The sequence below is a fragment of the Ochlerotatus camptorhynchus genome, unplaced genomic scaffold, assembly GCF_037179485.1.
Source record: "Ochlerotatus camptorhynchus isolate MF236.1 unplaced genomic scaffold, CSIRO-AGI_Acam_v1.1 ptg000050l, whole genome shotgun sequence".
NCBI lineage: Eukaryota > Metazoa > Arthropoda > Insecta > Diptera > Culicidae > Ochlerotatus > Ochlerotatus camptorhynchus.
The window spans coordinates 362,851-376,936 of NW_027040540.1; the positions used below are offsets into that span (position 1 = coordinate 362,851).

Genomic DNA, 14,086 nt, shown 5'->3' on the forward strand with positions numbered 1-14,086 from the left:
TTGTTTTCGGAAAAATCTCTCTCATCATTAGACTTTACCACCAAAAGTTTACAACCTAGCTTCCAAGCATCAAATCATTTCACTGCATTGGTGTTTAGAGTAAGAAATCGATTAGGAACCAGAAGAAAAAAAAAAGCGATAGAGAAAAGCACCGACCTTAATTTGGTAAGTGTCGTCCCCGGCGACCGGCATCCGCACCACACGGCCTGTATCTGCTTCTGTCAGCTGACTGCGGACGCTGACGAGTTTGGGTCGCTATATCGTTTTAATGGAATGGAGGGTTGAACCCAAAACGCATCACATCGCACCACGGAGGAACCCGGCGCAACAAGAACAACAACGAGGCATGGGGGAAAATTAGAAGCAGCTGTTTTAATTCCCTCGATTCGGTCGGTGGCAGCAGCAGCAGCAGCGGTCGGAACTTTTTACCCTACCTAACATAGGGACAGTTCTTCCTGAAAAGTCAGCGCAGTACGGTGGCAGAGGGAAAATACATCGGTGCGGCGGTTGGTATTTTCCCTTCTGGAAATGTAGGTAGGTTGAGAAAAAAGTTGTTACTTTAATTTTCATTTTTTTTTTCGGCATGCGACGCTCCTCATAGAGATGATGCTCGCTGTTGCTGTTGCTGTCACGTTCGCTAATGCCCCGGCTAAATGCAATGTTTGACACGGTTAATGCTTTGCCACTCGGTTCCCGGCTTGCCGCGGCTGTTTCAGCTGGTTTGCTGGCTTGTCGAGGTTGAGGTTGATACATTTTTTTTCCCCTGTCGTTGTCTCTCGGATCACTTCGAATGATTATGGGATGTCAGAATGGACGTAATTAGTTAATTTATTGCATGATGGATTTTTACAGTCAAACGATTGTGCCCGCCTGAATGAAGTCTCAATCGGAACGGGGGTGAGGTGAAGTTTTAAGCAAATTTCATGATGCTGTCAACATTGTAATATTTTTTGTTTCGACCGTTTAGTGACAATGTTTGGCCACGTAGACTTGAATTTGTTTTCTTGTTGCCTTCATTTCCCACGCAAACTTAACTGAATTGGAAAATGGTGGCCCCTGAACCAAGTTGAAACAACTTCCCCTTGCGACGTAGAACAACGCACATCATAGATCGATCAAGATAACCACGATAGGGAATTATTAATATCTCATTAGTGGGAGATGAATTCTCATCCATACCGGTTCCTCACTGTGTGTGAGTTCCTACCGCGTCAAGCAAATAGCAGCAGCCAAAGACCGTCTTTATCTAAGTCCTTTTTTGGACCGAAGAAGACGACTCTCAGTGGGTAGCGCTGCTGGCCCAGAGACATGTGCTCGTGGTGGGCTTCGTTAACGAAAACATACCTACAAAACACAAAACCGGAGCTGTGCGATTTGCATGATAAGACCCTGATGGGAACGTGGATCGTTAAGAAGAAAACAGTTTGCTGCCCCTCTACCTTAATTGATTTCCAATTAAGAATCTGACGTAACACAAAACATACACGGGAGAAGAAACGATGAGCTGTCACACGGAGGGGTTGTCCGGTGGCGATCCAGATCTTGATGTACCAAACCAACCGGTTCCCTTTCCCCTCTCGTACCTCTCGCTGACATCTGGGAATTGTATGTATCATCAATGTGCATCGGAAGCAATATTCTTTCGAATGGAAACCATGTTCTAGTTTCGACTTGGATTTCGTTTTTCTTTTCCAATTTCCTCCGGACAGGAGGACGACGCCACAGACCGGAAAACATTTCACACTTTCACCAGAAGATTGAGAATGTTCGTCTTCCTTGCCCCCAACAAACGTGCATTGATACAGCACGTGTAGTCACCTGCCAAAAAAAAAAAAAGCAAGAAGGGGTCGACATCTCCTGAATGCAGTGTGTCCGTCTGGCCAAGTCTGGCGTTTAATAAATTCGAGAAGAAGAAATTTAATTTATCTGCACATTGATACGAACGTGTTCAATTACAGTTTTGTCGAACGCACCAACACACACATATAGCTCCTAAACACAAGCATGCATACACGAGTGAAGGCGATGCGATGTGATGTGTTGCAGGAGCCACCCATCCCGTGAGTCGAAATAGTTTCGGTAGAGCTTGGATGTGGGTTTTTACTCCTCAGCCTTGTTGCTCTCGTCGGTTGCCATACCCAATAACACCCGACATAACCGACATCCGGGGAGCAGCCACGTGGTGTCCTGCTTTTAGTTCCGGGTGTCGGAAGAGGGAAGTGCGTTCCAATGCGTTTTCGATATTTCGGATGGCTTCTCCGGACCGGTGATAAGGAATGAGAAAGGGGTGACAGTCGGTGGGATACAAGAGAGGATCACAGTTATGTGTATTAGTGTATCCGACCGCATCTGTGCCAATGTCATGTGTCACTAGTGTGGACCTCTAACTAAAGATTTCGATCATGGAGGTGGACAGTGGTGCTTTTGATGGGATCAACTAAAACGTATTTAGTTTGAAAACAGTGTCATTTGAATAAAGCTACTTACTTGTAAAACTTCACTATTTAAAATTAGTCTATTCAAACTTTTTTGAGTCAATCTGAATATACACCGTATTCCTGTAGTTCATACGTTGATTTCCATAAAATCTGAAGCTTCATTGCTCTTCAACTCACCTGTATTCTTGAAGGAAGGAACGGATTTTTTTTTTCACAATATGGAATGTTTTTATATTTCTTCCAAATTTATTAAAATTTCCAAACGTATCGTAAGATTTGATAAAGATTAACACATTGTTCTGGAAAATCCCCAGAAAATTAGAAATTTTCGCATTTGGTGCCTATTTTCAAATCAGGCAAGAAATCTGACATCCGTAATTATCGTGGATTTGTCATTATCTCTTGCATCCCAAGACATTTAGAATCGATCGTAAACGACAAAAAAAATCAGCAAGTAAAAAAAAAAAATTAAAAAAAGCAGCACGGATTTTTTAAAGACCGCTCAGCTACAGTGGTGGCCATTAAAATAGGACAATTCTAGATAGAGCTGGAATTACGGCCTAACAGCTTTTTGTAAACAATGATTTCTCTCGATTATTTCTAAGAATTCAAGCCACGCCCACGCAAACCAACATAACCATCGGTTAGGGGAAGACTTCCCCTACCTGATGGTGATATTGATTTGCTTTTGCGAGTCTTGAGTTTCGACAAATGATCGCCCTTGTTCCAGCTCTATCTAGAGTTGGCCGATTTTCATACAAACTAGCCAACTTTGGCATGTTGCAACTATGTTTTGTTATGATCAATTGAGCTGAAATTTTGACACAGAACTACAAACATGCTGATTGTTTTTTTGTTTTTTTTTTTATTAATTTATTTCACATAGAGGATGTGGGGATTCATTCACCTAAAGTGATATTTATCTGCGAATGTTTTGTTCTGTTAGAATAGTATTGAAATCATTCTCATTGTTTAGTGAACACCTGCTACATTGGAATAGTTCCCTGAAATTCATTAATTCTATTTAAATTTTTTTATAGATTCCTTTTAAATTTTTCAAAAAATTCATATGAAATGTTCATCAAATTATTCTTAAAATTAGTGACTGAATCTTAATCAAAATGACTGAAACTTTAAAATCCATTGCAGTCCAAATTTCTTGGATAATTCTAAGGTCCAGATTTGTTTTCAGAAAGACGGCGAAGAATATTTTACACCTATGAGACATCGAAATTAACGGGTTTTCAGGTAATATATATTTTTATAAAGTCGAAGATTTTTTATTAAGTATGTTCATCTTAAATATGAGATATCCTGAGTATTTGAAACCAGGTCAGGCAAATGTCATTTTCAATGAAATATCTCACGCGATAGTTACAGAGATAGGGGAAATGAACGTAATGTCGGCCTAAATGTCCCTAATATGGGCCCATACATAAATGCTGCAATCGACTAACTTTCCAATAGCGGCCAAAAATATCCATTAGTACCGTGCCAATGACGCGTTAATCAAGATAAAATTGATAAATAGTAGATTTTTTGCGATGGGCCCAATCTTAGATCCATAGGCCAACATTAGAGCCATTTCCCCTACTTCTGTCACTATCATCGGATGAGAAACGATGATAGAGATGTTCTTCTTTGTCATGGCAGAACGTGACAGTGTTGTGATCATCGTATTTACATGCTCATTTATTGCTATTAAACTTACTTGTACCGAAGAAATCTTAATAATTTATTCAATCAACCGATTACATACGGTTGCTTGTTACATCAATCTATATCAGTTGGAAATGTGGATGTCAAAACCGCATAAGAATTATTCTCATGAGCGCTTGCATTGGCATAGCTAGAAAATTTTACTAGAGGAGGCCTAGGGGGGCCTGTGGCGTTTTTTTGTTCTGTTAAACTACGGTTAAATAGACATTCTTGAACTGCTATTCAATCAAAAGTCGTCAAAGCTATTTGTTATTTGATTTTCCTGTTGGATACATTTCCATTTCGTCAAATAATATGACCTATTATGGCGAGGCTTGCTATCATTTTAATGGTGAAACATTACATTTAATTATATTTATTTCAAAACAAACTCATAAGGATTTTAAGGATCTCAAACTTATGAAAATTCTCATATTAGATAATTCTAATAGTTACATAATTCCATAAATTTTGTAATTTTTTTAAAGATCTTCCATATTCAATCATTAATTAAATCACAGACATAAACACCAACATTAATTTCAAGATCTTCGAATTTATAATTTTAAAAATATCTGGCTATTGTTCAAAATATATGTCAATGAACAATTCTTAAAATTCTGAAAGTTTAAACGAAAATTGTTTGTGATCTCGATCCCATATGTTTTAAATATTTTGTAATTACAAAATAAATATCTCTGATACAGATTTAGTTTGATTTCTTCGGATTCAAATGTTAATAAAAGTTCGTGCAATAAGATCATAATAATCATAATTTATTATCATTTTCATCATAAATTAAAGACTAATGTGAAATTGCAAGCTCCTCCCAAGATTGTAACATCTTAAAAATTCTAGTACCTATATGAATATAAAAAAAATGAATTGAGAATTTTAATAATTTCGTATGTTCCACCTAATCGAACATTAAAGTTTCATAAAAAACTCCAGAAAAAATCGACCAAATGTTATTCAATATAGAAAAATACCAAATAACCAAAAGTTTCGAGCTCTTCTTCTTCTTCGCATTTCACATTTCAAGCTTATTGCATGTCGCATATAAGCTTATTGCGTGCTCTCAACTTAGTGTTCTAGATGCACTTCCACAGTTATTAATTGAGAGCTTTCGATGCCTGTACCATTTTTGCATTAGTATAATTGTGTGGCAAGTCCAATCATACTTCTATGCCCAGGGAAGTCGAGAAATTTTCCAACCCGAAATATTCCTAGACCGGACCGGGAATTGAACCCAGCCACCCCCAGCATGGTCTTGCTTTGTAGCTGCGCCTTTATCGACGGAGCTAAGGGAGGCCCTAAGGGAGAGTTTCGAGCTCGGACCAGCTTTTAATCTTTTGGACTTCGAAATAAAATCGTAATCAAGGACCTTGGAAAATTTACCTAGGTTAATTTCAAGAGGAAAATTCTTCGAGATAAGAATCGAAAACAACATTTGGATTTTGTTATTTCGAATCTCAGTCATAGAAAAATCATGAAAATCAGGTTATAATTTAATTTTCTTCAGACTTTAAATATACCTACTGGTTTTCGAATGTCCAGATTCCAATGTTTGAAGAAAAAAAAAATAAAATTATAAAGCATTTATCCAAAATTGTTTTCGATACATCGGACTAACTAACTTTCCTGATCACGGAGTTCAAAAAAAAAAAATCAAGATTTAAGTCCCAAATCTATCTTTAATTCTATTCTGAGAACTGAACTCCAAACTTCTATGATTGTGCCCTTGTTGCTGACAAGATACTATTTTAAATTCATTCTACAAAAGCTTATTGGGTTATTTTTAATTTTTAATTTGAAATGGAGCTAGTTTTGGTTGAACCCATTCGGTACCAATTTATTATTCACTCGTAGCTTATACGGATAAGAGCTTCTAAGAAGATTCCAAATCGAAATTAGAGTTCCCACTTCTACTCAATTTTCTGAACTTTTGCAAAATAAGTAGACATTCATAAAAATCAATACAAATAAAAAGCAACCTCAATACTGCTTACCAGTGTTTAAAAATAATACCCAAAATTCCTGGGGGAGGGGGGGGGGCTAGATCATTCTGGAGAGGACTTGGCCCCCTTGGCACCCCCATTTGCTACGCCAATGAGTGCTTGATCATTGGAACATGACAAGAAAGCTGATAGGTAGTTTCGTCTCGTGATAGTGAGAGGACCTGTTTTCTCATTGTCACATGTCAAACTTGATATTTACCAGTTCTGCTTGTAACATATTTTTTCAAGTTTATTATGGAATCCATTAACAGAACAGACAACAAGACGAAAGCTTAAAAGGGACAATGGTTAAAAGTCTAAATCCAAAACTTCATCCATTTGTTAGAATGGACATCTTTTTCTAAGAATTTAATATTGAATAGATAGTAGCTCGTATTATTTTATTCAATAATAAGTAAACTTAATATTCCGACAGTGTTCACTCGGCTGTCAACATAAGCAGACCACTCTGTTTACTAGGCAGCAACCATTGTGGGGTCTTCCTCATTGTTTTTCATCGACAGTTCTGTCGGTAGATGCGTTGTCGAATTTGGAAAGCAACCGTTTCGTGACAAGTGTGAAAGTGATGACCACGTTTTGCGTCCATTGCTGTAATGGAGGTGGTCTGCCCCCGTCGACGATACTGCCATGCAATGAAACCACTGAAAGTGGATCCCGTTCTAATGGAGGGGGCTTATTGGATAGCACAAAATAAAGTGTTTATATTGACTATAGTTAACGATATTTTGTATCGTGAAAAAGAATCCTCGGCTCTGTAAAGTTAAGTCAACTGAGCCTTAGAGGCTGTTCGTTAACTACGTAGACAATTTTTTTTTAATTCTCGCCCCATCCCCCTACGTAGACGATTGTAAATGCACAGTTTTAAAAATTTGTATGGACCGTGAATAGTTGCCAAACATCCCCCCTCAAACCTGTCTACTTAGTTAGTGAACAAAAGTTATCTGAAAGCCAAATATTAAAGAATATACATATACATCCGATTTTGGCTTTTCAAACATTCATCGTTTCGATCTTATCGCCATTCAAACTTTTGTCCCTTTCGACCTTATGTCTCTTTAAACTTTTGATGTATCAACAATTTGTTCTTTCTACCTTTTACTTGTCAATCTTTTGTAATCCGACCTTTCGTCCTTTCGACCTTTTGTCCTTTTGATCGTTTCTTCTTTCAACCATTTCTCTGTGGGGATTTTATTCCTTTTCTTCTTTTGTCATTTCAACCATTTGTCATTTTGGCCTTTTGCCTTTTCGACTTACAATAAACCCAAACATTGTAAAATAGTTTTTAATTATTAATCATAATCATTAATTTAGATTCATTCAATAATCACAATCATTAATCATTCTAATAGAGATTTATTCATTAGTCTTATTCGTTAATCATAGACTGTCGAATATTATTCATTGAAAATTAATCATTTATTGAGAGCCTTTAATCATAAACGCTCTCATATTAACTTTATATTGCATAAAGGGCGATAAGCGTGCTATATCTGGCTTGGTGGTTACTTATTGTTCTTCATCGTTGCATTTCAAGCTTATTGCTTATCAGTGTTGGCAAAATCATCAATCAATTCAAGAGCAAATTTTCATTACGTCGAAAGTAACAAAGGTAAACAAAGTCGAGCTATCAGTGTCAATCATTGCTCCAGCTATTACATTATATACTGTCTGAATATAGGATCACATCTCATTTTTAAATTTATTTACCAGTCAAATTGCTTTCTGACGTAACCACACAGATAAAAATTCTGAATTTTAATAGTGATGTAAACATTCATTCACGTAAACTTGTGTTTCATTTCATGCAACCGATAAACTTGTGAACAATGTTGTTTACAACAATGGGCTTTTGTATACAATATTTGCTACATTGAATGGAATGTATCAGAACTTTACATGATATACAATGTAAACTTATATGATATGTGACGCTCCATTTATGTGCATCATACTTAACAGAAATTTACACTACTTTTTCAAACTGTTCACCTTGCGATCAAAATAGTTTTCGGTGTTACTTAAGTCGACCGATTTCTATGGATATGCCGTTTGCCTTAAGTAACAGCGCTGAGAAACCCGTGGAAAGTGTACGTTCGTCGTTTAGCTTTCTCATTATTAAAGTGAATAAATCGAACTGTTTGTTGCGAAGATGATTTCGGTGGTCCTAAAATGATGAATGGGCTGCATGTAAGGAGACGTAATTGATAATTCTCCCGAATATCCTGGTAAATACACTTTGACTTAAGTAACAATAGTGACCACCAAACGATGTATAATAACTTTTGACTCAAAAACCAGTATTTTTAGCATGAAAGCTAGCAATTTGCATTTGTAGGACTAAAACCCTGCTAAATATATTATCACTATGAGATTATATGTGTTTAATTGGAAATAGGAATAACTTTTCGGTCATCAAAACAAAACTTTATTTTTCTCGGATCGGTGTGAATGTTACTTACGACATAATGACAATTTGCTCTTGAATTGATATTTTTCCGCCCTCATACGCTCTCAATATAACGCGTGATATTGAAACAAAATATCATGCTTGATATTGAGTTTACAACCCAATAAACAATTTTAGCTGCAGCTTAGCTTATACAGGCAAAAATTAGCTGCATAAGGCAAATTTTGGCTGTATAAGCTAATCTGCAGCTAAAATTGTTTGTTGGGAAGCTCCTTTGATATTGCGAGACTACGCACAACGTGCAAAAATCAAGCAGAGAGTTGACTCGACACACAAATGATTCCGTTCCACATCGTTTTCCTAGAAAGAGAAAGTATAGTTTGCTATCTCTTTTTACTTTTCATCGATGGCAGACACGAAGTGACCGCTGCTAGCCGTAATGGCAGTTTCGGTTGCGTTCGGGTGTAAAGCAAAAATCATGAAATTGAATCTCACCACAGTTTGGTGAGATTTGCAGTTGGTGAGTTTTGTTAGATTGATATTTCGAGTTGCGATATCACAGCTTGCAGTATCAACCACAGTTGTTTGTTTCGTCTACGGAAATCAAATGTGATCTTGTTATTTAATGAGATTTGATTTTTTGATATTTTCCCAACACTGTAGCTTATAGCATATTAGCTTATCGCGGGCTTTCAACTTAAGCTACGATCAGAATAGCCAGCTTTTCTGTCGCAGTTTGTGTGCCACAGACTTATCGATATTTGAGTGCTGTAAATTTTTGGCTGGTTTTAAAAAAAATGTAAACGAAAAAAAAAATAAAAGGAATAGATAGAATAAAAGTTAAAATCAGTCAGACGATGCTTCAATACAAAGCTTATAGTTTTTCAGGATCAACTGGGATCGTCTTCCAGTCAAAGTTGTTAAGCATATAATTTTCTATTATGATAATAGGTATGATTTGTGATGTTTGCGCCGTTTGAAACGCCATCTAGTGACAACACTTTGAAAATGGTATTTGTTTATACATTTTAAGCTTCAACTTGGAAAAAAAATAGCTTCAAATCGTTAAATGTTGACCGATTTATCTCAAATTTTGAACAGAGCCTCAAGATTACATAGAAAATACGTGATATTAAAGCGAGGGGGAGGATTATGTTTTAGTCACATTAATAGCGTCTAAAGTTAGAAAAATGCGATGTCTCAATTTTGTAAAAATCAAATTTTGCTTTCCAAAACCGTTTAAAACTCAACAATTGGTTGATTAATTATTAAATAACTCTTGACAGTATGCGATCACTATCCCAACATTGTGTTTTAAACAATAACTTTAAATTTTGGGGGTGTTCGAACAATCATGATGTACTCAACTTTACTAACAACCTACAATAGGTTACTTTAAAAGTCCTTTTTTAATTTGTATCACTGTGTATCCAGCCTGTGACAAATTCGAGACGAACAATAAATAAATTATTATTAACAACTAACCGTACAAACTGGTTGAACAGACAAACCTAGCTGTTGGTTTGAAGTCAAGTTCACTGTCTGATACTGTTCAAATGATTGAATCTTAATAGGGGAAATAACGGCTTCGGTAATACTGGAGGATGAACTAAAGCCCGATTCAAAGTAAATTTGGACGCATTCAAGTGATCATAACTCAAGAATTAAACAATATACACGGTTGATCAAAACGTCAAACAAAAGGGTATTTATTCAGCTTTCAAACGATATGTAACAAGTTATTACATTTCACCGTTTAGAACGAACTGTCGCACTTTACTTGTGATCGATGCCATAATGATCTACACAGTCGCTGGTGACACTGTACCGGCGAACTTATTCCACTTTAAACGCATTTGTTGTGCATTTGTCACTTCTTTACCGCATCCTCGAAGTTTTCGCTTGACAATTGCCCAATATTTTTCGATCGGTCTGAACTCAGGGCAATTCGGAGGATTAATCTCTTCGGCGACGAAATTAACATTGTTTGCAGCATACCATTCTAGTGCCTCCTTAGAGTAGTGGCAGCTGGCTAGATCCGGCCAAAACATAACGTTGGTCTTGTGTTGCCGAATGAAGGGTAAAATCCGCTTTTTCAGACACTTCGACGTCATTGTGTGAGATGTGATGAAAATCTTGGTTTTAAGGCTTCAACTGCAGATTCCTTGCCAAACAATTAGTTTCCGAGCAAACTTATCAGCAAAAACAAATTTATACCTGGAAGGGATATCCCCTCGACCAGTTGCCAGGTAAAATTTGCGTCCGGGGATTTGTTAATAAGCCATTTTGACATATTCGTCATCAATTAAAATACAGCCATCAAATTTCGTCAAAACTCGTTCGTATAGGAATCGTGCTCGCTTTTTGGACACTAAATTTTGTTTCGGGGAGCGATTCAGATGTTTACTGGCACAAAAAGACTTATATCCTTCTCTTGAAACCATGTTATGCATGGTGGAAAAGTTGGAATCGCATTTCTTTGCCAAATCATGTATGGAGACACCTGGGTTGCTTTTCACGATCCTCAACACCTTTCTCCTCAGCACTTTGTCCCTAGTGCCACTTTTATGATAGATGCGCTGTTCTTTATCCAAACTCAGAGTATCCTTGTAACGTTTGAGTACAAGACTCACCGTTGACTTTGGGAATTTCAACACTTTTGCTATATTTGAGGCAGACCACGTTCTCTAGATGTTTGCTCAAAATTAATTTTCTTTTCTCAAATTCCATGATCCGTAATTTCGGGATGCGTCGATCAATCGAGAAAATCTTTTCACCAAATTCTTCGTCAATGAAACATCAACAAATGCCTGTCAAACGTTTTTTGTTCCAACCACCAGGGGCGCAGTGATGTATTAAAGCGTGCGTCCAGATTTACTTTGAATCGAGCTTTAAGGGTTTGAGAGCATATTTTTTTTTTTGTATAATTCAAAGTTAAGCCTGCTGGATTTAATTACTCTCCTGACAAAAATAGGTTATGGGGTTGACGAAGACGTAAAACTCCCTAATATCAATCCAAAATTTACAAAAATTCCACCCTATTACACGGCAGTAGTTTGTGCACTAAAATGACGATAGAATTCAATTCCCTCTTTTCTAGTGTACCATTCACCCTGAACTCATTTCCTCTCCGACCCCCATTTTTTCCCTTTTTACACCTCCTCGCCGTTCATAACCTAACCTCAAACTGCGCAACCCCTGGCAACAGCTGAGCATCGCACATAGACCGTACATGTGCGACGACGACGGGACGGGACCATAACGTGCCCCTGTTTTGCTAAATGGGTTCTATCGCATTCCATCACCGGACACCTCCGGTTCGGTTCGGTCCTGCGTTGGTACGTGGCCCAATCTCGTTTTACTGTGTCATCGTCAATTGACTGAGTATTGCTGGCGCTATTTTTATTTTTATTTTCGGTAGTCTGTTTGTCTGGCCTGGCTTGATGAAATTGCACCCTCCTTGCTGTGGACCAACTCTGGCGAGTCATCGCCGCTCTGTCCGCTGTTTAGAGATTTGCGCGAAATTTCGCTGGAATTGGAGGGATTTTCCAGCAGCAGGGGAAAAGGGAGCATTAATATCTATTAAATAAATCATCATAAAATAAAATAAAAAAGAGGGGATAAATATTTGATAGAAAGGTATTTTTTCATTACTTTCCTCGCTTTGACCCGGTACTTCAGTCCAGACGCGCTTTATTGGTTGAATCCGGGCTGGTCTGAGTCGGGTCCGGTGGATCACCCTTGGAACGTTGTTTGTCGGAGGAGCATACCTGGGATGGTCTCATTTCTCTACTCACCTAAGCTCATCTGTGGGCTCTGCCTGCACCATCGCCATTCGGTTAGACGCTGCTACTACTACTACCACTACTGCTGCCACCTTTGACTGGTCGTAACTCTCTCGCTTGGCCAACCGGACCGACCGACCGACCGACCGCGCTATTGACAAGGACAGGATCTATGTGCGAGAACGAGGAACACGGAAGCGAAGAAGGGTGGAAGTAAAATCAATAACTCACGTGAAAAATTGGTTTGAACCCTTTTGCTCTTTTTTCCACTGGTCATGTCGGCCACCCGTTCGTCGTGTGGGATAAAGAAAAACAAGGGTTGACTGAAAGGAAAGGGGGAGCAAGGCAGGCAGACAGCCGATTCCAGATGGTGGTCGGGTGTGGAAAATTTCTGTTTCCTTATTAAATCGATCCCGGAGGGCTCTCTTTCGCTTGTGAGTCGAGTGGGTGGTGGGTTGGGACGCAGTCGGGAGATTTGTTGATGTAAGCTGCTACTGCTGCTGGGATGCTGGGATGCTAGGACGACCGTATAGAGAACGGATTGCGGAGAAATTTAATCACTGCTGATACGCCTAATTGGGAAAAACTGTCAAACACATTCCACGTACCCCTTGTACTCGGTGTTCGGTTGTCTTTTTTTTTTTTGCTAGGGGTTCTGTTTGTTGCTTGACAGCGGAGAGTGTGTAATGAGTCGTCGTCTTGGAGATACCTGACTGGAAGAATGTGCCAAAATGGATTTCAATTGGTGGAATTTATTTGCTCTGGGGATTAGCACCTGGATGTTCATACTGCGTAATTGTTTGTCTACGATAGAGTCCGTAAGTTTAGTTAACGTGTGCCAATTTCGGAAGCGAGCCTTTAATCTGTTAGAAACGTTAAGGTAGATTTTTGGTAACAGAGAGAATGTCAACAGTGGAGTTTCCGAAGTAGTAGTCTAAGTGAAGGTGAATGCTGTGCAGAGGAAATCTGTTTCATTGACGAAATTAACAAGTTGAATAGTGACGTCTTTTGCATTACTCGATGGTAATTTTTTGTGGAAATTCCATATTTTCGTTTTGTTTTATTATTGTCACTTTAACACTTTGCTGATCTTTCATGACTTGTCCGGGGTTGAGCTTTGAACTGGTGACCTTCATCTCAAGGCAAACATTGAAGATAACAGAAGAGTCAATCTTCAGATTGGATTGCATCTTTGTCAGGTTCTCGTGATGTTGCAGGCTCATTTTGAGTTGAGTTTTCTGAAGAAGGCGGCTGGATCTTCTATATTTGGAAGACACATGATGAACTAGAGTGTTCACTCGGCTGTCGACAGAAGCAGACCACTTTCGATGTGTGTCCCACGATCGTCTGTTAACTCGGTAGAAACCATTGTGTGGCCCTTTTCATTGTTCTTCATCAGCAGTTCTTACGGTCTATGCGTCGTCGACTTTGGAAAGCAACCGTTTAGTGATGAGTGCCAGAATTTTTTAAAGCTTATCGCTATCAAAGGTTTTAAAAAATCGGTATTTATCGGTATTTACTATTTTAATTAATTCTATATTTTACCGTTTTTGAAAGCGAAAATTTTAACATTTGGACTATGATCGGAAAATTCCAGAAGAAAACTCCGGGGAATGTTTGAATTAGCTTCTGGAGGAAGCTGAAAACAACATACAGAGAAAGAAGCTCTCCTGGAGGAAATTTGAGGAAAGTTCTGAGAGAAGTCGGAAAAACATCCGCGGAACTTCCAAGACATAAATT

General features: G+C 38.2%; 1 protein-coding gene across 1 annotated transcript in view; it reads right to left on the bottom strand.

Annotated features, from left to right (window-relative positions):
• LOC135717139 (uncharacterized) overlaps nt 1-12,396 on the bottom strand; it is a 57,272-nt gene extending 44,876 nt beyond the window's left edge. Inside the window, exon 1 of the mRNA XM_065239089.1 lies at nt 12,359-12,396. Within this exon, the coding sequence (XP_065095161.1) occupies nt 12,359-12,396 (38 nt within the window). The remainder of the gene's footprint in view (nt 1-12,358) is intronic.
• Between the last annotated feature and the right edge of the window lie 1,690 nt (nt 12,397-14,086).